General features: G+C 41.9%; 1 protein-coding gene, 1 long non-coding RNA gene and 1 other non-coding gene across 13 annotated transcripts in view; 2 read left to right on the top strand and 1 right to left on the bottom strand.

Moving 5' to 3' along the window:
• The window catches only part of LOC140614991 (uncharacterized), a 57,886-nt gene extending 55,942 nt beyond the window's left edge, over positions 1 to 1,944 (bottom strand). For 3 of the 6 annotated variants that reach the window (XR_012015677.1, XR_012015673.1, XR_012015675.1), the window contains exon 1: positions 1,524 to 1,810. This is a non-coding gene — a long non-coding RNA (uncharacterized lncRNA). The other 3 variants (XR_012015676.1, XR_012015678.1, XR_012015674.1) reach the window with 3 other exon arrangements.
• Positions 1,945 to 2,110: 166 nt separating this feature from the next.
• P4HA3 (prolyl 4-hydroxylase subunit alpha 3) overlaps positions 2,111 to 22,128 on the top strand; it is a 41,723-nt gene continuing 21,705 nt past the window's right edge. For 4 of the 6 annotated variants that reach the window (XM_072794559.1, XM_072794560.1, XM_072794557.1 and 1 more), the window contains exons 1-4: positions 2,111 to 2,330; positions 10,509 to 10,651; positions 11,622 to 11,845; positions 16,754 to 16,903. In XM_072794559.1, the coding sequence (XP_072650660.1) occupies positions 2,131 to 2,330; positions 10,509 to 10,651; positions 11,622 to 11,845; positions 16,754 to 16,903 (717 nt within the window). In that variant the 5' untranslated portion in view covers positions 2,111 to 2,130. Of the gene's footprint in view, positions 2,331 to 3,924; positions 3,948 to 10,508; positions 10,652 to 11,621; positions 11,846 to 16,753; positions 16,904 to 22,128 lie in introns of those variants that run through there. The other 2 variants (XM_072794563.1, XM_072794562.1) reach the window with 2 other exon arrangements.
• Positions 9,109 to 9,211, top strand: LOC140615685 (U6 spliceosomal RNA). Its single transcript, XR_012016167.1, has one exon. It is a non-coding gene; the product is annotated as a U6 spliceosomal RNA (small nuclear RNA).

Genomic DNA, 22,128 nt, shown 5'->3' with positions numbered 1-22,128 from the left:
AGACCCTCTGGATTTCCTCTAAATTCAGCTCAGAAACTGAGCCATTCCTTGAGTGTTTTTTGTGTTTTGTCATATTCTGCCAGAAGCCAGTTGGCACTTGATCATTCTGCCTGGAGACTCCTTTAGCCAGATTCACAATGTAATTATTCACAATAGAATGTCATCTATTTTTACATTCCCTGCAGGACAGGGGTCATTAACTGTTCTTCCAGGATGGAACAGTATTCAGGTACCCTTTTCTCCAGCCTACAGCAATGTTTTCCCTCCTGTCTATCAAGACTTCATCAACAGTCTCCTGGCAGCCCTTCCAGATTTTGCTAACCCTCTTTGTGAGGGTCTTTAAGACTTTGCCAAAGCCAATGACACATGTTTTAAGTTAAATTTCGTCTTTATTCCCTCACCACGATCAGTCATGCAAACTGCCCAGGGAAGTTTTTAAATGGCCTCAGGTAAGTGCTCTCTGCTGCAGGACAGACCCTAAGGAGCTAACTGTTGGAGACTCTTCTGACTACACTCCCTGGAGCCCTGCAAGTCCTTCCTCCAAGGGGGCTCTGGGTGGTGCATCTCTGTGTCTTCCATGAATAGTACTGCCCTGGAGCTGGCTTCGATCAGCTCATGCAAGCTAATTGTTAGCTCTTTATTGTGTTCAGTGACATCATCTAAGTACCCTAATACTGGCCATTGTGGGAGAGTTTACATCATAGAAATTAGTAAATGTCACAAATCAGGATTTTTCTTTTCCTGGAGAGCCAGTTTACCAGCACACCTCTGAATGTAATCAATGGATAATTAACATTGAGTGTTTTATTTATCCTTTCTATGCCCCAATCTTCTTATTTGTAAAATGGGACTGATAATACTACCTATGCTATAGAGTTAATACGAGAATAAAATGAGCTAACACATGTAAAATGCTTGGACAATGCCTAGCACACAGGAAGTGTTCAGTAAGTATTAACTATTATTTTTACAGTTGCTGTTATTACTGTTATTGCTACCTTAAACTTCCATTGGATTTTCATAGAGAATAGGCTAAGTTTCTGAGTATGTCATGCAATGACAATAAATCTGACAGTTCCAACCACAGTTCCATCATTTCTGGAACTCAAAACTATTTTTTCATCTCCAAACCTGGGTACACATAGGTACCTTCTGCCAGGAAAGCCCATCCCTCCCTTGCCTATCATCTTCCAGACAATTTCTTTTGATTCTTCTTATCCTGATAGCACTTTATTGTGGTTCCTGGTTTACATCTGTTTTCCCTTGTGAGTCCAGGTTGGGTGTGCTATTTCTCCGTGTCTTCAGCACAGTGACAGAGGTGGTAAATATTTGTTGAATGAAGGAATGGAAGTTGCCTGGGAAGGTGGGGAAAAGGATAAGTAGCCTAATAGGATAATAGTAACTTTTTTGCTTAAAGTGGCCATAGGTACATGGTATAGGGCAATGATCCAGGACCCCAGTTTTAGGTTTGGCAGGTCCTCGATTTGTCAGGCAGTGACCCTAATCGCCTTCACCCTCTTTACCTGAGGTCCGACTCTGCCCGTCTTTCATGATGGTTCAGATGTCAAGTCTTCTGGGAGGTGTTTCCTTCCCTCTGCTCCTCCACAGCTCTGCACCCACATCGTCATCACCAATCACATCATTCACTCTCCTGGATTTCCCGATCAGAATCCAGTAGTGTTGTTGCATTTCCACCCGATCCAGAGGGGTGACTATCTGGAGGATGGCGTCGCGTTGTTCACAGACCAGTGAATTCATCCTCCCACCCCCACCCCCACCCCAGTCCTCGCCTGTTTCCCCCGAGTGTGACCCGGCACCGCGGCAAACACCTGCCAGGGCTGCGACGTGGTGGCCGGCGGGCGGGCGGACATTGCGGACGGGGGGGCGAGGGGGCAGGAGAGCGGGTGCGGGAGAGCGGGCCGAGGCGTCGGAGCCCGGGAACGGCGGGGGGGGGGGGGGGGGCGGGCCATGGGCCGGGCGGGGTGGGGGGAGGGGCGGGGCGGGCCGTGGAGGGGCGGGGCGGAGGGGCGGGGCGGGGCGGGGCGTGGAGGGGCGGGGCGGGCCGGGCGGGAGCGGCGCGCGCCGGGAGCCGAGCGGACCGTCCGAGGAGGCCGCGCGCGGGAGCCGGCGATGGGCCCCGCGGCGGGGCTGGCGGCGCTGCTGGCGGTGCTGGCGCTCCGGGCGGGGGACCCGGCAGGGGCCGCGGCGCGGGGGGACACCTTCTCGGCGCTGACCAGCGTGGCGCGCGCCCTGGGGCCCGAGCGCCGGCTGCTGACGCTGCTGCGGCGCTACCTGCGCGGGGAAGAGGCGCGGCTGCGGGACCTGACCAGGTGAGGACGCGCGCGGGAGCCGCCGAGGCGCCTGCGGCGGGGAGACCGAGTCAGAGGGCGAGACCGAGGCGCGTGCTCTCGGGGCGAGTGGCTCAGTCTCAGTCACCCAGCGTGGGACCCCGGACCCGGTTGGAGCCTGGGTAAGAGCCTCTCCGGACCGGGAGGCTGAGACTCCGTGGCCCGGTGTGACCGTCAGCCCCCGGGTCACCCTGCGGGGGACCCCGAGACGCTGTGTCGCACAGCGTGGAGCCTTCCACTCCGTCGTGCACCCACAGTCGCATCCCAGGTCCATCCTCACACGGCCTACCTGATGCGCTGTGGAAGTGTGGCGGGAGTGACTCAGGACCAGGAGGACCTCGCAAGGCGCGGTGGCAAGCTGTGTGGGCCTCCGGCTCTGTGTCACAGGGACACAGCAGACTGCAAAAGTAGAGGGAGAAAATACTGTGTGCCTGTAGCCCTGTGTGTGACCGAGAACCGGTGGTTAGCATGAGGTGACGTTCTGTGACCATGGGTGAGATTTACATGCCTTTGGGTCTGGATGGGCACGAAGCTATGGACATCTTTGCATCACCCTGGATGCTGATGGTACTGCTCACTTTATGAATAAGGCTTCGTGTTCATTAACTCTTTCAACACGCCTGTTTGAGTGCCTGTTATGAGCCAACCGCTCTTCCAGGCAGTGGGGATAAAATGGTGAGCAAGACCCAATCCTTCCCTCAGGGAGCTTGGAGTCTGTAGCATCATGATTATTAATCAGAGATGTCCATTGTCTCCTTTGCTTGCAACTCTCCCTTCTCTTCCCACACATAAGAGCTCTCTCAATTCTAAATACAAGAAAACTGCGATTTAATATATGTATATTGGGCAGCCCGGGTGGCTCAGCGGTTTAGCGCCGCCTTCAGCCCAGGGCTCGATCCTGGAGACCCCCGGATCGAGTCCCATGTTAGGCTCCCTGCATGGAGCCTGCTTGTCCCTCTGCCTGTGTCTCTACCTCTCTCTCTCTCTCTCTCTTTGTGTCTCTCATAAATAAATAAATAAAAATCTTTAAAAAAATAATATATGTATATTGACACCAAGAAAAAACTAGGGGAAAACCATACTTGATACTGGGGGATTCTAAGTGTGGCACACACAAGCAGATGCTCAGCTAATTCTCTTTGCTATACAATCAGCAAACTCTAGTGCTACACACCGTGGCATAAAATACTATAGACTTGGCACATTGGGGCACTGCAATCCTGTATTGACTGTCAGTGCCAAACTATGAAAAATGAATGATTGTATTATGTGATGCATTGTGTTGTGTGTTCTCTGCTCCAGACATGAAGAAGCCTACAAACAGTGGTGTAACCACATTGCTATCTGAATACATTAATATAACTCTTACATCATCTGACCCTCTGCTGAGCTGACAAAACAGAGAGCTGTCTCACAATGTACTGCTGATAAAACTGGGCGAGCGTATGTGATAGTAATACTAATTCTGGGGCGAATGCGAAGAATGGGAAGAAGGCGTGTGGGACACCATGACTGTGTGAGAGAGCCCCTGTTGGAGAGAATCAAACACACACAGTGTGAAAGACCTTGTTTGTTAATCAGTGGTGACTGAATGATGATGTAATTTGGTATATCCTCTTAAGTATGTAGCTTGCATAGAAACAGTTATATTCATTTTAAATTTACTATTAGGGGACGCCTGGGTGGCTCAGTGGTTGAGCATCTGCCTTTGGCTCAGGTCGTGATGCCAGGGTCCTGCAATGGAGTCCCACATCAGGCTCCTTGCAGGGAGCCTGCTTTCTCCCTCTGCCTGTGTCTCTGCCTCTTTGTGTCTGTCATGAATAAATAAAATCTTAAAAAATAATAATAAATAAATAAACAAATAAATAAATTTACTATTAGTTTGAAATAGTGTGAATATACACACATGCACATACACAAAATATATGTGTATTATAACAGTAAAATATATGTGTATTATAACAGTAAAAGATAATAATTTCAATAATTTCAATCAAAAGATAAAAATTTCAATAATTCTTGTCACTCTTTAGAGTTGCATAGTTGTCCAGTGTTTTATGGGCCTACTCTATAAAGCAAAATGTTTTATTTTTTAAATTTTTTAAAAATATTCTGTTTATTTATTTAAGAGGGAGAAAGAGAACATGCGTAAGAGCACAAGAGCACGGGGAGGGAGAAGCAGACTCTGCTGAGCAGGAAGCCTGAGGTGGGGCTGGATCCCAGGACCAAAGGATCATCACCTGAGCCAAAGGCAGGCACTTAACCAACTGAGCCACCCAGGCGTCAAGCAAAATGTTCTAATTCTGTTCTTAGTCCATGCATTGGAGTCTAGGTTTATTGGTGGGAATAAAAAACTCTTCTCTTTAATTTGAGATTCCAGCATGTTCCCTGCTACCCATGTGCTCATTCTCATACCACTAATCTCTTTATTTGGGTGGCTCAGATAGAGATGAGGGGTCAAGATCATGATGCTGGGCCTCTCACGGAACAGGTTCAGAACAGAAAGTTTGCAGTGTGGATCAAAGTGACTGGTGGAGGGAGTGAGGGGCTCCAATGCTGGTCTCCTTTACTGTCTCATCACCATTGTCCTCAAAGCTTTGTCACAGGACCCTAATCTCATTTGCTTCTTACACACAATGCTTTGAAATAGGTTGTATGACTCTTAAAAAAATGAGAATTCATCTAAAATATGAGAAAACTAAAGTTTAGTACCTTATCTGAGATTATAAATCTAGTAGGTAGCAAATCCAGGACTAGGACATAGTTCTTTTGGTTGTTTCTTCTATTATGCCATGATGTCCTTACTGCTTACTTTATCTGATTTGCCAGGACCCAGACCAAACCCCCCATTACTACTGAGGTTTTATGAACAGCTGGAGTACATAGTGGTTAAGGGTCTGGATGCAGGAATTTAACAGACCTCTGTTTGAATCCTTGGCTCTGAGCTTGGGCAAGTTCCTTTACCTCTTTAAGCATAGCTTCCTAATTTGTAAAATGATGATAATGATAGCACCTACCCCAAAGACTTGGAGGGAATAAGTACCATATAAAGGCATTTATCATTTTACTTGGAATGTAATAGGTGCTCAACAAAGTTAGCTCTAGCTGTATGATTTTTGTTTGAGAGTGCCTGGTGAAAAACTAGACCCCGCCTTTGGTTCTAAGCAGAGAAAGCCCAGAAACAAAAAAGATTCAGAAAAATTCTAGATTCTTTTCTCCTATGATTTATGAACATTTAATTTCGGAAAGTTTAGTTTGATATTTTAGAGTCTGTTCTTTAGTCAGGATCTAAAACCTAGTGAAATATTCGCTTTTTAAAACAAGTATTTTGGCAGTTCCTGATCATTTTCCTATAGTCTCAGTCTGGTGATCTAATGTAACTTGAGATGTTATTTCTAAGGGCCTCAGTTGTTATTCTTCTTTAAATTTATAAATTTAGACGTAAAATATTTTGGAGGTGCCTGGGTGGCTCAGGTCATGATCCTGGGGTCCTAGGATTGAGCCATGGCTGGCTCCCTGTTCAGCGGGTTCTCCGTTTCCTTCTGCTTGGCCCCCTATGCTCTCTCTCTCTCTCAAACAAATAAATAGAGTCTTTTTAAAAAAAGAAATAAAATATTTTAAGATTTTTTTAAAAAAGAAAATATTTTTCAATGTCGAAACTATTCCTTACCCCAAGTTAATGAATAAAAATTTTACTAATATATAGTTAACCCCTAGCTTTTTTTGTTGTTACAGTTTAAAAAAACTAGCAAGATTGAAAGAGTAATAGTTGCAATAATTTTTGTGTTATGAATTAAGCATTCAGAATGTCTCAGAAGAACTGAGACAAAGCCATTTCTGAATTCCTAAGGAGAAACATATTGAATTAAAATAGCCTATGTATTACTGTTGGATAACCTATCCAGGCTATGTTTAATGCAGGATTGGGTTGCAAATTTTATGTGCAGATTCTTGAAGCAAAGGATCTGATTTTCCACTCTCAGCAACATTTGTTAAAGCAAAAAGCCATTTAGGAAAGCCGGGGGTTTGAATTCAACATCCAGTTACTCGGTCTCTGAAAACCAGCTATTTGCTCAGAGGCTGGGAATGGGGCCAATGTTTGGATTCCAAACCAGTCTCAGATATCTGTTGATAGGTTTTTTCTTTGTGTTACAGAAAAATGACGTGTCTGGATACTAAATTGAGTTATGTGCTGCAGTAGAGATCAAACCCCTACCCTAAATAAACTGACCCCATAATACACAGAGTGGGATGTGAAGAGAACAAGGAACTAGTGCTTTTGATATGCTGGAGGACGTGGGGAAAATTTTCACCTCTCTGCCTTGCTTCTTTCCTCTGATGCCTGTTAAACATTAGTGCTCAAACACCAAATGAAGAATCTATTTATTCAGTTATGGAAAAGATGATGGAAAGAAAGAAAAGGATGTTGTGGTGAAAGGATTCACCTTTGAGACCTTCTAGACAAGACTAGTTCTATCATGTTATAGAGGAGGAAACTGAGGGATAGTTGGAAGCCGGATCTCTTACCAATCCAACTGTCTATAAAATTACTGCCCACTCAGCCTCAGTTGTCCTTGGATACTTACTCTTCAGGCTGGATTCAAGCCCAAGTCTCTGCTTGTAAGTGTTTTCGTCTAGCAGTGGAATATCTTTCACTAAGTAGTTCCATATGGAGCTGAAGCAGGAAATAATGGGTAGTAAAAAAATCCCACACCCTGGTGGCTGGTTTAGTTTTTAAAGCTCTGGAGTAGCCGCTCTCAAAGTGCCTTGTTTCAGGGATCAGAGACATCCTGGGACTTGACAGAGTTCTCATTTCCTCCCTGGGGCACAGGCCCAGATTCTTGTTCCTTCGTTTATGCTTGAATTGAACTCTTGGCTCCTTGGAGGCACCTGGAGACAGTCATCTTCTATTTCAGTCTCCATGTCACAGTGGCGGGTTCCACCCTTGAGAAACCCTCAGGTCAGACTCAACTTCAAGAGATTGAATCCCCCCACCCTGCCACTCCCTCTGTTCTTCACTTTCATCTCTTTCTGCTCCCTGAAGTCTTCCAATCTGGCCAGAGGACTCATGTTCTCACCTCTCTTGTGCACATTCCTATAAATCCATATCCTTTTCACTTTGCATGCACTTTTTTCTTTTACTTCCATGTTGTTAATATATTGTTCTTGAAATCAGTAACTTTAAAACAAGGGAAACATTTTTAGAGGGCATGACTAGAACTCTTTTTGGTCTGCCTTATTATAATCAATAATTCGTAATATTAATCCCGATGGTGCATTAGAAATGGAATAGCCATAGTATCCCAGGAAAGGAAACAGCATCTTTTGCTTATGTGAACACTGTTGTAGGACATCTGAAGAGGAGAGAAATTAACTAGAAAGGGGATAACTTTTGGTCCCTCCATTTCTGGAGATTTTTGACACAAATCAGCAAGCCAGAGAGGCTGGAAGCATGCTGGACAACCTCCTGTCTACATCTCCTATTACAACCACCAGTTTGTATGTGGACTGCTTCCTAAATATCTCCCTTGAATCTATCCTGTTCTCTGACCCCACTGTCTTTAGTATGATTCAGACTCTCCATACTCTTGCTTACAGTTTTGAATTGGCCTTCTAACTGTTCTTTCTGCATCCAGTCATCCCTACTTCTCAACTCTACCCTCTCATAGATTCATATATGTAAACATAACATATCCAACTCTTACTTAAAAGCTTTTGGTGGCTCCTAATTGCACTCAGAGTAAAACCCAAATTTCTGAGGCACCTGGGTGGCTCAGTGATTGAGCATCTGCCTTTGGCTCAGATGGTGATCCTGGGGTCCCGAGATTGAGTTCCACATCAGGTGCCCCACAGGGAGCCTGCTTCTCCCTCTGCTTATGTCTCTGCCTCTCTCTGTGTGTCTCTCCTAAATAAATAAATAAAATCTTAAAAAAATCACAAATTTCTCAGCAGGACCTATGAGGTACTCCTCACTTCTCCAGTCTGATCTACCTATCAGCCTCTAGATATTGCTCCAGCAGTACCGAACGGTGTAGAATTTCCCCACCATTTCTCTCTGTCCCTTCGCATATGTTGAACTGTCTCCGCCTGGCTTTCCTCCCTTCTTCATTATTTGCATTCACTCAGCAAGCTTTGGTTTTATTATCTCCTCTGTGAAATCATCTCTGATCTGCTCTGGCCAAATTAATTACCTACTCTCCTTACTGCCCCCTAAGCCTTGTTCTTAAATCTGGTGTTGCATCTGTTTTGTAATTATTTGTCTCTTACCCATTAGTCTATGAGTCCTTGAGACCAAGTTTACGGTCTTATTTGAAATTCTGTTCCTAGCTCCTAGAAGAGTATATTTTAGTTACTCTTTCATAGAAATGTGTGTTGAATTTAGAGCAATGAGAAAAACAGCTATCTTCTTGTTCATGAATTTTCTTTCTTTTTTTTTTTAAAGATTTTATTTATCTGTTCATGAGAGACACAGAGAGAGAGAGGCAGAGACATAGGCAGAGAGAGAAGCAGGCTCCATGCAGGAAGCCCACTGTGGGACTCCATCCTGCTACTCTGGGATCACGCCCTGAGCCAAAGGCAGACACTCAACCACTGAGCCACCCAGGCATCCCTTGTTCATGAAATTTTCTAGCATTGGAACTTGTCTTGCCTTCTCATCCCCAGCATGTAGCATGGAGTCTGACATCTAGCAAGTAACCAGTATAGACTGAGTTGTTGGATGAACAAATATTTGTCAAGCCACTGTGCTTTTGTACATGTTGGTCCCTGTTGGCTCAAAAAATATTCTTCCTATGATACAAAGAAGATGAGCATGGCCCCTGTACAGAGATGACATGTGAATTCGTGAAGTGTTCCATATTTTTGAACCAATGTGATGTACACCTGAAACTAATGTAACACTGAGTCAACTATATGCAAGTAAAAAAAAAAATTTCTTTGTCCTTTTTTTGTTTAGCTCCATGGAGAAACAATATGGCAAAATCAGCTGAGAACAAGTTTCTTTTTTTTTCTTTTCTTTTTCTTTTTTTAAAATTTATTTATTTATTTATGATATACACAGAGAGAGAGAGAGGGGAGGGGGCAGAGACACAGGCAGAGGGAGAAGCAGGCTCCATGCTGGGAGCCCAAAGCAGGACTTGATCCTGGGACTCCAGAATCCTGCCCTGGGCCAAAGGCAGGCGCCACACTGCTGAGCCACCCAGGGATCCCAGTTTCTTTTTTTTTAAATTTTATTTTATTTATTTATTCATGAAAGACAGAGAGAGAGAGGCAGAGACACAGGGAGAGGGAAAAGCAGGCTCCATGCACGGAGCCCGACATGGGACTCTATCCAGGGTCTCCAGGATCATGCCCTGGACTGAAGGCAGCACTAAACAGCTGAGCCACCTGGGCTGCCCGAGAACAAGTTTGAGTCAGAAGATTTAGATTCAAATCTGGTTTTGTCACTCACTGACAGTGTGGCCTCGTTTCAGTTTTCTCTCCCTTCAAACTGGGAGTGATAAAATCTACTCTGAGGGTTGTTGAAGGGATTAATTGAGACAAAAAATATATAAAGCACTTAGCAGAATGCCTAGTAGGCAGTAAAGGCTCAGTAAGTAGTGGCTTTGTTTAATCCTTTAGAACTCAGAACAAGTGCCATTTCCTCCGGAAAGTCTTCCATTATACCTTCTAATTCCCATCTGGGTTAGGGGCCCTGCCTACAAACGACTGTAACATTACATAACTCACTTATAAGCTCACATATAACCTCATTTCTTTCCTGGCAGGTATCACATTTATTGCAATTATTACATTTTTGAGCTTCTATCAGATTCAAAGTATTGATTATAGAGTGATGAAGAGAAAGAAAGATTTTTTGATTTGTGAACTCCTTGAGAGCTCCACCTTGTCTTGCCTTTGTATCTCTAGCATCTAGTGTGGTACCTGATTTACAGTAATTGACCAGTAGAGACTGATTCATTGAATGAACGAATGAATGGACCTACTTCTGTTGTCTTGGTAATTTTCATGTTCTTTGTGCCTAATGGTTAGAATATTATGTGAGTCTCAAGGGGTTTATGTTTCATTTTTAACTACTCTAAATGTACATATACCGTGCCAGCCTTTGCTAAGGGCAGTGGCTATATCAGTAATCGAGATCATTCTACTCCTCTCTTCCAGATTCTATGACAAGGTGCTTTCTTTGCATGAGGATTCGGCAACCCCTGTATCTAACCCTCTGCTTGCATTTACTCTCATCAAACGCCTACAGTCTGACTGGAGGAATGTGGTACATAGTCTGGAGGCCAGTGAGAACATCCGAGGTAATGAGGAGGAGGGCTGGAGGGTAAGAGAAGATTCTATCTCCTGACTCTGGAAAGGAGAGAGATTCTGGTGGAATGTGATGAAGGGTAATGAAGTGGGTAGGTATTACTCCATCTTCTTAGCTTTAGCTATTATGAAGAACTAGGCCCCCTTGTTAATATGTCTATGAGACTGTACATAGAAGGCACTTTTGAGGTGCCTGGCTGGTTCAGATGGTGGAGTGTGCACCTTTTGATCTCGGGTTTTTTTTTTTTTTTATTTATTTATGATAGTCACAGAGAGAGAAAGAGAGGCAGAGACACAGGCAGAGGGAGAAGCAGGCTCCATGCACCGGGAGCCCGACGTGGGAATCGATCCTGGGTCTCCAGGATCGCGCCCTAGGCCAAAGGCAGGCGCCAAACCGCTGCGCCACCCAGGGATCCCTGATCTCGGGTTTTGAGTTCCAGCCCCACATTAAGTGTAGAGATTACTTAAAAATAAAATCTTAAAAAAAGAAAAAGTGCTTTCCAATCCATTATCTCATTTGATCTTTACTACAACCTGTGAAGATGTACAGCTTATATCATCCATTTACATATTTTTCTAGTAATTTCTATTAAACTGTACTGTGATCTGTAGCAAAGTTGGTTTCCTAATTTATTCTATTTTGTACTTGAAGAAATTTGTTGACTTTGGGGAAATTAAGAGGAAGAAGAATTGTCCTCACAAAGGGCAAGATTCCAGAAACAGACAGGATGGAACAACATATGTGTGCTTTAGTTTGTACTCTAGAGCTTATGTTCCTCATTCAGAAGATTGTATGTAGCATCCACTCTGCTCCCGGAGCTGTGCTAGCCATGGGGAATAAAAACACATAAAATATTATCTTTGCTCATGAAATATTGGAATAGGTGATCATGCCTTGCATAAATTAAATGCTCACCACCTGTGCTTTTGAACAGTGGATTGGTGTTTTTACTGCCCTTACAGCTCTGAAGGATGGTTATGAGAAGGTGGAGCAGGACCTGCCAGCCTTTGAGGACCTTGAGGGAGCAGCAAGGGCCCTAATGCGGCTGCAGGATGTGTACATGCTCAACGTGAAGGGCCTCGCCCGGGGCGTCTTTCAGAGAGTTGCTGGCTCAGCCGTCACTGACCTGTACAGTCCCAGGCGGCTCTTCTCCCTCACAGCAGACGACTGCTTCCAAGTTGGCAAGGTAACAGTATTGGGGCGGGGGGGGGGGGTGGGTATGCAGGGGGCTCAGCTCTAGTTTCTCGTGGATGAAATAACTCTATCCTGATTGCTTTTACATGCTTTCAGTACTTCCAGCAATCTTGGAAATTTGGTATCATTCCCCATTTTCAGATGAAGAAGCTGCAGTTCAGACACAGTAAATAATTTGCCCAAGGTTACACAATTTTAAGTTGTAGAAATACATTTTGAACTTGGGTCTTTTAACTCTGAATCCCATGCTCTTTCCATAATAACTAAGGTGATCACCTATGCAGGATACTTCACCTGAGAGTGAAGGAAGTATTACTAGTTACACTTAGACAACAGACATGAACTGGGACTGAGCTGGGAAAAATGGTCCTGGGGTCATTCCTAACCATAGCACCCTGCCAGCAGATGAGCAGCTTGGTGCAAAAGAGAATCAGAGTTCAAAGGTGGGGAAAGGGATAAAAGGTGGAAATGTGAGGTAAGGTCACAGAAATCTCAGCCTCTGAGACTTTCTGGAATCTCTTGCAGTATTTCCTAAGCATTTAAGAAATACTAGATTAAGTTAGTGTCAAAAAGCTGAGGCCATTCACTTTAACATTACTTGAGGAAATAGACTTCAGGAACCTTCCATATGAGATATTTAACTGATCTTTGATCATAACTTATAAGCACATTTGAGGTCATTTTACAATATACTCTTTGTTAGCTTTTGCCTTAAGAAGTAAGGTAGTAAATCCTTTTTAATTTTGAAGATGTATTGCGGGAGAGTGAATTTTCTCAGCCCCCTACAGTATTCATTAGCAGATCTGTGAGTGGGCATCATGTGCCCTGATTTCAAGTTTTGGGGATCAGTCTTCCAAATTAGTGCAAAGTGGATTGCCCTGAGCCCCTCTATGTACCATTTTTCCTTCTCTAAGATCCTGAATGGAATCAGAGCTCAATCATCATGTTCATGGCTAATTTGAATTTAAGCCAGTTAAATAGTTCTGTGTATGGTACCAATATATGCTTCATTCACAAGGCTTTTCTGAAACTCAAACCATATGTTGAAAATTCAGTAAGTCCCCTCCTGAAACCCTCACTGGCAATCTTTATTTCTGTATTTATTTACTTATTTTAAAAGATAAAACATTTCAAACATAAAACTACATAAAATAATGTAATAATCAATTATAGATGAAATGTGTGTTAAAATTTTACAATGTTTGTTTCAGATTTTTAAAGAGGAATTTGACATAAAACAGAAGGCATCAAAGTTAATATTAAAAAATAAATTTACATATAGCTCAATAAAGCCCCCTTCCTCTTTCTTCTCACCACTTTGACCCCTCCCCTCTACTCTACCCTTGCTAGGTTGCCTGATAACTATCCTGAGCCATACAATATATACATACTATCCTGGGTCCAGCTTCTTTCTGCACACTGCATCTGTGAAATTTACCTACCTTGTTGCATTTATTAGTAGTTCATTTCTTTTTATTGCTTAGTAGTATTCCATTGTATGAATATACCACATACTGTTTATCCAGTCTCCTAGTGATGGATACTTGGATTGCTTCCAGCGAGGGCTACTATGAATAAGGCTGCTATTAACATTCTTGTGTAAGTCTTTCTGTGGACAGTTGTTTTTATTTCTGTTGAATAAATAAATACCTAGGAGGGGTGTTGCTGGGCCAAAGAAGAAGCTTCAATAATTATTAACATGTGGCCAAATTTATTTCATCTACATGTCTCCAGTTCCTCCTCCATGGATTATGTTAAATCAGATCAGTCTTTATAGTTTCTGAAATTCTTAGTTGTTTAATTGTACTACCCTACTGTCATATCTGTTGACAGTTGCTCATGAATGATTATTTCCTGATATGGTTTATTATGTTTGTGAGCTTATTTAGCAGGACTTTTTTCCCCTCTAAAAGAATCTCTGTGACTGGAGTTGCAGGAATATTACCTCAAAGGTTCTGGGTTTTCTTCTTCTAAGTACTCTGGTAATATCACTGGCCTTAGATCCTTCTTTTTTTTTTTTTTTTTTTTTTTTGAGTATATTACATCTGCATGGCTTATTTATTTTATAACTGGAAGTTTGTTCCTTTTGACCCTCTTCACCCATTTCACTCACTCCCTACTTCCCACCTCTGGCAACCCATCTATTCTCTATATCTTTAGGCTCAGGTTTTCGTTGTTATTATTTGTTTTATGTTTTAGATTCCACATATAAGTGAGATCACATGGTATTTGTCTTTCTCTAATTTATTTCACTTAGCATAATACCCTCAAAGTCCATCCATATTGTTACAAATGGCAAACTTTCATCCTTTTTTATGGCTGAATAATATTCCATGGTGTGTGTGTGTGTGTGTGTGTGTGTGTGTGTGTGTGTGACATTTTCTTTATCCATTCATCCATCAATAGACACTTAGGTTATTTCTGTATCTTGGCTATTGTAAATAATGCTGGCAGTGAACATAGGGGTGCATATGTCTTTTCAAATTAGTGTTTTCATTTTATTCAGATAAATACCAGAAGTAGAATTAGTAGATCACATGGCAGTTCTATTTTTATTTATTTTTATTTTTTTTATTTTTTATTTTTTTAAATTTTATTTATTTATGATAGTCACACACAGAGAGAGAGAGAGAGAGGCAGAGACACAGGCAGAGGGAGAAGCAGGCTCCATGCACCGGGAGCCCGACGTGGGATTCGATCCCGGGTCTCCAGGATCACGCTCTGGGCCAAAGGCAGGCGCCAAACCGCTGTGCCACCCAGGGATCCCTATTTTTATTTTTTTAAGGAACCTCCATATTATTTTCCACATGGGCTGTACCAATTTACATTCCCACCAACAGTACACAGCACTATTTTTCTATATCCTTGCCAGCTCTATTTCTTGTCCTTTGGTAATAGTCACTCTAACAGGCAAGAGGTGATATCTTACTGTGGTTTTGATTTACACTAACCTTAGATTCATCATTATATTTATTTTTTGGCTTGGAATTTCCCTAGCTCTATGAAAAATGCAAATTCAAACCCTAAACTCACATGAAGTGAGTGGCTCAAGATTGTGAATATTCTAAGGAGAGATTTTGTTTCCCCTAGACAATATCCAGACAGAAACAAACCAACTTTTTTTTTTAATATTTATTTATTTACTTATGATAGACATAGAGAGAGAGAGAGGCAGAGACACAGGAGGAGGGAGAAGCAGGCTCCATGCCAGGAGCCTGACACGAGACTCGATCCTGGGACTCCAGGATCGCGCCCTGGGCCAAAGGCAGGCGCCAAACCGCTGAGACACCCAGGGATCCCAAACCAACTTTTTTTGACTCTTTGCAACAGTGGGTAGATTTTTTCTGGTCTACCCTCTCTTTTAAGGTATAGTTTTTCATGGATTTCAGTTTTATGAGTGTGTCTTTGTTCCAATTCCTAGGTTTTGGGAGGCCTAAGGAGGGCTCATATTCTGTCTTCATGTGGCCATTATAACCAAAGGTTGCTGAGTACCAAGATTACTAAGACTAATACCTGCCCCTATCCTAAGCAGCTTCAGCATCTGCTCTTAAGCTTATTGCTCAGGTTTTTAGGTCCTTTTTTTGTTTCTAGTACCTGAGTATTTTCCATCCTTTCTTGAAAGTATATCATAAAATATTTGTTATATTTTATTCAAAAGTTCTAAGTCTTTTTGGTTGGAAAGATTCCAGTAACCTCAATCTAGCATATTTTTGGGCCTTAGGAAAACTTAGTTAAACAAATCGTTAACTTAGCAGAAAAAGTTCAGTCATTTTGATTGTTATTCTTCAACTCAACCTTTTTACAAACAGGAAACCTGCAGATCAGAGAAATAATATGGCAGATTAATGGCAGGCCTGGAACAGCAGCTGATTTACTGTTTCGACTGCAGAGTTTCAGTACCTCCAGGTTCTGTCCTGTTTTTCTGCTGGTCTGAAAGTTATAGCAGAATTAGAATGTTTTGTAAGAGTGCTTCCAACTCTCTGACTGTAATTCCATGCTGTCTCCAACATCAACTTCCAGGAAATTCCACCTGCAGTGCTGGTATGCTAGATAACTGTAAAGCTATTAAGAGACAGGAGCTAGGTCTAGTACATGTTGCCATATTCCCACCTTCCAACATTTAATACAGAAAAAAGTCACTGTGCTCTTAGAACATTCCCCACATGGATCTAATACACTGTATTGCAATTATTGATTTACTCTTGTGCTTCTCATATGACTGTAAGGTCTTTAAGATCAGGGATCACCAGATTCATTGTAAATACTCAGAAAATATTGAATAAATAAATGAATGAATTCAGTCCATTTCTCACATTGCTTCCAGCAGTATCTTAAAAACATGACATTCACATCTCTTATTAGCTTAGCCTATGGTACCTTTTGAAGTTCATTTCCTGCTTCTCTTCACCTTAGGCTATAACCACAGTGTCCAGCTTGAACACAAACTGGCTTTTGGCTTCTGTTTCTGCCATTCCCTCACCTTAAAATGTTCTTCCTCTCAACCTCTGCTCATTGAAATCCTCTTCTTTCTTCAGGGAAGACCTATCTCAGATGCTTCTTCTTCCATGAAGCCTTGCGAGATTCCCAAGTCTCTCCTTTCTCTGCCTCCATGACATATTTTGCATATTTCCTTTGAGTATTTATGCATTCTACCTAGTATTACAGTTAATTGAGTTCATATATCTCAGATTATGAATTCCTCAGATTAAGACATTCTTCAGATGTCTTCTCTACATCTAGAACAATGCATTGAATATAACAGATGCTTGATAAATTGAATTTAAATGGATTTGAGATGAAAACTTGCCTTCTTGTATTCCAAAAGCCCTCCCACTCTTTGTCATTTCCTTTCTTCTACCTGTGGATTCAGGTTGAATGATGGTACTTATGTTACCTACAGGTGGCCTATGACATGGGGGATTACTACCATGCTATCCCATGGCTGGAGGAGGCTGTTAGTCTCTTCCGAGGATCTTATGGAGACTGGAAGACAGAGGATGAGGCAAGTCTAGAGGATGCCTTGGATCACTTGGCCTTTGCCTATTTTCAGGTAGGGGAATAAGTGAGGCTCACTACTTTTATCACAGTAAATATAGTGCTTTATATCTGCTTTACAATTTTCTACACATTTTCATGTCTCTCAATTTATTTCATCTTCCCAACAGGACCAAATGTGAGTCAAGCAGGGCAGTTGTTTTATTATTTCCATATTTCACATGTGAGTAAACTAAATCTCCAAAAAATTCCTAACTTGTCACGAAGTTCATAGAGCTGGGATTAGTGCCCAAGTTTGTCTGACTTTTTGTCTGGTGCTCTTTCCAGTGCCTTGACTGCTTTAAAATTATCGTCTTCCCTGTAGGCTCCCATCTGTAGAGCAGCAGCTGCATTGACAAATGTCTTATGGGTTCATAGTCAAGGTAGATCACTCTTTGCACTCTCAGCAACTCATATCTCCTCACAGATGTTCTGTCATGATAATGCCAATATCCAAGGAAGAAGTTTGATTGTTATTGTAGGGGCCCCGGGCAGGCTGTCCCAAGATGGGCCACTTTGGCAAAAAGATTATTTGAGTTAAAAGTAATCAAACCCCAGCAGATACAGGAAAAGCTCTCTGCCTTCCTGCAACTGTCTAAGTTTACATTAAAAAAGAGAACCTGTAACAGGAAGAGAGCTATTAAGAGAGACTCTCTTCTACCTAAGGAACTTATCTGCATAATCAGGCAACCCTGTCTTTCCAAACATCTCCTTTCACCTTCTTGCTAATGGTTTTTCTCCCCCTTTGTGTTTTCTGACTCTATCCCTCTCCTTAGCTCATATAAGCTTCATGTTGCCTCATTGTCTTTGGAGTTTTGTTTTTATGTGGATTCCCTATACACATGTGTACTAAATTTGGTTTTCTCCTGTTAATCTGTCTCATGTCAATTTAATTCTATGGCCAGCTAGAAGGACTATAGGGCAGAGGAAGGTCTTCCTCCTCGACATTATCCTCTCCCATCTGCAATTGAGTCCAACTGTAACTATGACTAGTGTCTGGCTATTGAGCTGGTGTCACTGGTCCATGGTACCTTCTCATTATCTCCTCCAGGGGTTGCTTTTCCCTGGCACTTAATCTATGAGCCATTGTAGATCCTCTTGTGGAAGCTCGTTTCCCTAAATATGGGATCTGCCATCCTTTTATATAGCTAATCCCATTTCCCACCAGAATTGTATAGTCTTTAAGAATAGGCTGGAAATATCACTTACAGAGCCAATTCCTTAGTTTCCAAACTAATAAACCATTTCTGCTCCCTACATTCCTTTCTCTTTCCCCCTTTTCCTGGGAAAGGGAGGAGAATGTGGGTGGTCCAAACCCATATGTTGCTGCCAAAACAGATTTATTCTCAATATAGCAAATGGGCCTGTTCCTCTCATGGAAGTTCCTGGTAAGTAGATCTTTGTTGTAAAATTTTCCAGGGTGCTCTTCCTAATACTCCTGCTCAGTTGCTACATATTAAAGCTGAAATAGAATCACTGTGGTACAACAAAGGACAAGAAGTAGTTGAATTTTAGTAGAGGAAGAAAATGGAGGATTGACTTGGAGACTAGGAGAAGGTAAACTAAAGCAGTTTACCCTGAGGCAGAGCTTTAAATGCTGTGCCTGAGTATTGGTTTTGGCTTTTTTTCCCCTATGATGACTTAGACTTCTCCTCTGCTCATTTGTCAACTCTCCCTTTCCACAATTGTGCTTTGTCTGGTAAATTTTATTCATCTCACAAGGCATAGCTCAAATGTCATCTATTTTATGAAGTCTGCCTTGATTCTCCTTGGGCTCCTCAGACTCCTTTGTGCTCTTACAGCACTTTTTTTTTTCTTTTACCTTTCAATAATAGAACACATTAGGGCATTGTCTCATAAACATCTATGGTCCCCTTTTTAACTCTTGTAAATTCAGGATACACGTCCCTCATGGACCTTTCATTATCATATAAAATATATGATATATATAATTATTTATACCATGAAAATATTATAATATACATATTATAGAATATATAATGCTATATATTATACAGTAGATTTTAATGTATATTTTAGTGAAAAATTGTTTCACTAATTGTTAAAAAGAGACAGTAGTGTAGTGATTAAACCACAGGCTCTGAAGTCAGACTGATCTGGGTTCAAATTCTGAAAATTTGGGCAACTTATTTAACCTCCCTGGACCTCAGTTTTATTATCTTTAAAAGGGGAATAATAATAATGATGCTGTTAGGAAGCGTGGGGTGGTGAGGAGATAATTCTCTAACCTTCTGAGGTCTTGGGTGAGACCTCCCTGTAATACAAAAACAGATTAACAAGGGTAAAAATAAACAGAAGTTTATTACATGTGTATCTCCTGTATACCTGTATACATGGGAGATGAGGCTGGGGAATGAGGAACTCTTTGAGGTGACCTAAGCTGCCACCTTAATTCCATTTCTAGCTAAAGACAGTAGAAAGAAAGGTGTGGGGGGAGGCCAATTTTGGGGGGTTACCAGGAAAAGCAAACAAGGGTAATGTTGTTATGCAGATTTAAGTGAGCTTTCTCCATTGATAAGATTCTCTTGTGATTCAGGGAGCATCTGGGAGTTGTAGTTGGTTAAGGGTCTAACTCTTGGTTTCACCTTGGGTGGTGATCTCAAGATTGTAAGATCAAGCCTTGTGCCAGACCCCACACTGAACACAGAGTCTGCTTGAGATTCTGTCCGTCTCCCTCTGTCCATCCCCTTCACTCGGCGTGCATGCTCTCTCTCAAATAAATAAATATACCTTTAAAAAAAGATTCTCTTGTGATTCAGAATCATCCTCCTTTTCTAGATACACAGAGAGGGACACTCTTACAAATGGAAGGTTCCTTTATAGATGTAAATTTCTCTCACAAAAGGGTAACTTCTCTGGTTTCAGAACTTCTATTGAGTCTGCCATTTCTCAAAATAATTAGCTCAAAATAATCCTTATGCCGAAGAGGCATATTTTGTTCTATTCTGCTCCCCTTCAATGCTCACCTCAAAGAGTTGTCATAATGATTAAATGAGCCAATCTATGTAAAACCCTTAACACAGATCATGACATATGTGTACTCCACAAACATAAACTATTAATATTATACACTACAAGAAAACATTTGCCTTTCTCATTTAACATTATTTAGTGTATATATTTCCAAAGGCACTTAACTGGGACACCAAAAGTAATTTTGTTCTTTTTTTTTTTTTTTTAGAGATTTATTTATTTATTCATGAGAAACACAGACTGAGAGAGAGAGGCAGAGACAGGAAGAGGGAGAATTAGGCTCCTCACAGGGAGCCTGATGTGGGTGGGACTCGATCTCTGATCCTAGGATCACGACCTGAGCCGAACACAGGCGCCCAACCACTGAGCTACCCAGGCGTCCCAGTAACTTTCTTCTTGATAAAATGTAATTTTATCTCATGGAAGAGCCCTTGAGTTTGAAAAATATGTAAACTTGTATTTTAGTTCTCTTCATCTCAAAAGAGTTTGAAAAGCAATAATCCTGAGTTAATAATCTGACATTAGAAGATATCAATAGATTACTTAACTATCCGTCTATTAAGTATGGCACATAATAATTAATGGTATTAAATAAGTGCTAACAATCTATATGACCAGGTCATCTGTGATGTAGCTTCTAGGTGGAATAAAACGCAGCTATTAAAATTGCTGTTTCTCTTGCATACCCACATTCATAGTAGCACTATTCACAGCAGTCAAGAGGTGGAAGCAACCCAAGTGTCCACTGACGAGTGAATTGGAAAGCAGAATGTGGTCTATACATACAAGGGAATAGTATTCAGCCTTAAAAAAGAAGGGAATTCTGACATGCTACAACATAGATGAACCTTGAGGACATTATGGTAAATGAAATAAGTCACAAAAAGACAAATACTGTATGATTGCAATTATATGAAGTATCTAGAATAATCAAATTTATAGAGACAAACTAGAGTGGTGGTTGCAAGAGACTGAAGGAAGGGGGCAATTGAAAGTTGTTGTTTGCTGAGTATAGAGTTTCAGATTTGCAAGATGGAAAAATTCTGGAGATTGGTTGCACAATAGTGTGAATATAGTTAACATTATTGAACTGCACACCTAGAAATGGTTAAGATGGTAAATTTATATTGTGGGTTTTTAAAAAAAGTTTATTTATTTATTTGAGAGGGAGAGAGAGAGAGAGAGAGAGAGAGAGGGAGAGAGAGCACACAGAGGGAGGGAGAAACATTCCCCACTGAGCAGGGAGCCCAACGTGGGGCTTGATCCCAGGACCCTGGGATCATGACCTGAGCCAAAGGCAGACCATCAACTGAGCCACCCAGGCGCCCCTTTGTGGGTTTATTTTTAAAATTAAAAAAAGATTTTATTTATTTATTCATGAGAGACACACAGAGAGAGGGAGGCAGAGACACAGACAGTAGGAGAAGCAGGCTACATGCAGGGAGCCTGATGTGGGAGTCAATCCCGGGTCTCCAGGATCACGCCCTGGGCTGAAGGCGGCGCTAAACCACTGCGCTACCCAGTCTGCCCTCCTTTGTGGGTTTAAGAAAAAAACTTTATTTGAGAGAGAGAGGGAGAGAGCACAAGCAGGAGGGGTAGAAAAAGATGGAGAGAATCTCAAGCAGACTCTGTGCTGAGCTTAGAGGCCCACGTGGGGCTCAATCTCATGACCATGAGATCACAACTTGAGCTGAAACCAAGAGTCAGACACTTAAAACTAACTATACCACCCGCGCACCCCGATGTTGTGTGTTTTTCACCACAGTTAAAATAGACTGTCTCTGAAGACTACAAAATGATATAAAAAGTCCCCTGATAACAATGTAGAGTGAAACAATCAGGATATGAAAATGTGTAACAAATATGACCGTAACTATGTACACACTATGTGTCATCTGAAGTTCTTGGAGCACCTGGGTTTTATTTTATTTATTTTTTTGCACCTGGGTTTTAGCAGAGCATTTCTTTTTTCCTCTTTCTCATGTTTCATAGTATGCTTATTTTTAAAAATATTTTATTTATTTATTCACGAGAGACAGAGAGAGAGAGAGAGAGACAGGCAGAGGGAGAAGCAGGCTCCTTGCAGGGAGCCCGACGTGAGACTCTATCCCAGGTCTCCAGGATCATGCCCTGGGCTGAAGGCAGCTCTAAATCGCTGAGCCACCTGGGCTGCCCTCATAGTGTGCTATTGTTGCTTTTATCATTAAATGTGAATTTTTTAACATGCAAAAATGAAACAACCAGAAG

This window comes from Canis lupus, chromosome 23, assembly GCF_048164855.1.
Source record: "Canis lupus baileyi chromosome 23, mCanLup2.hap1, whole genome shotgun sequence".
NCBI classification, from domain to species: Eukaryota; Metazoa; Chordata; class Mammalia; order Carnivora; family Canidae; genus Canis; species Canis lupus.
This window is presented reverse-complemented; position numbering and strand designations above follow the sequence as displayed.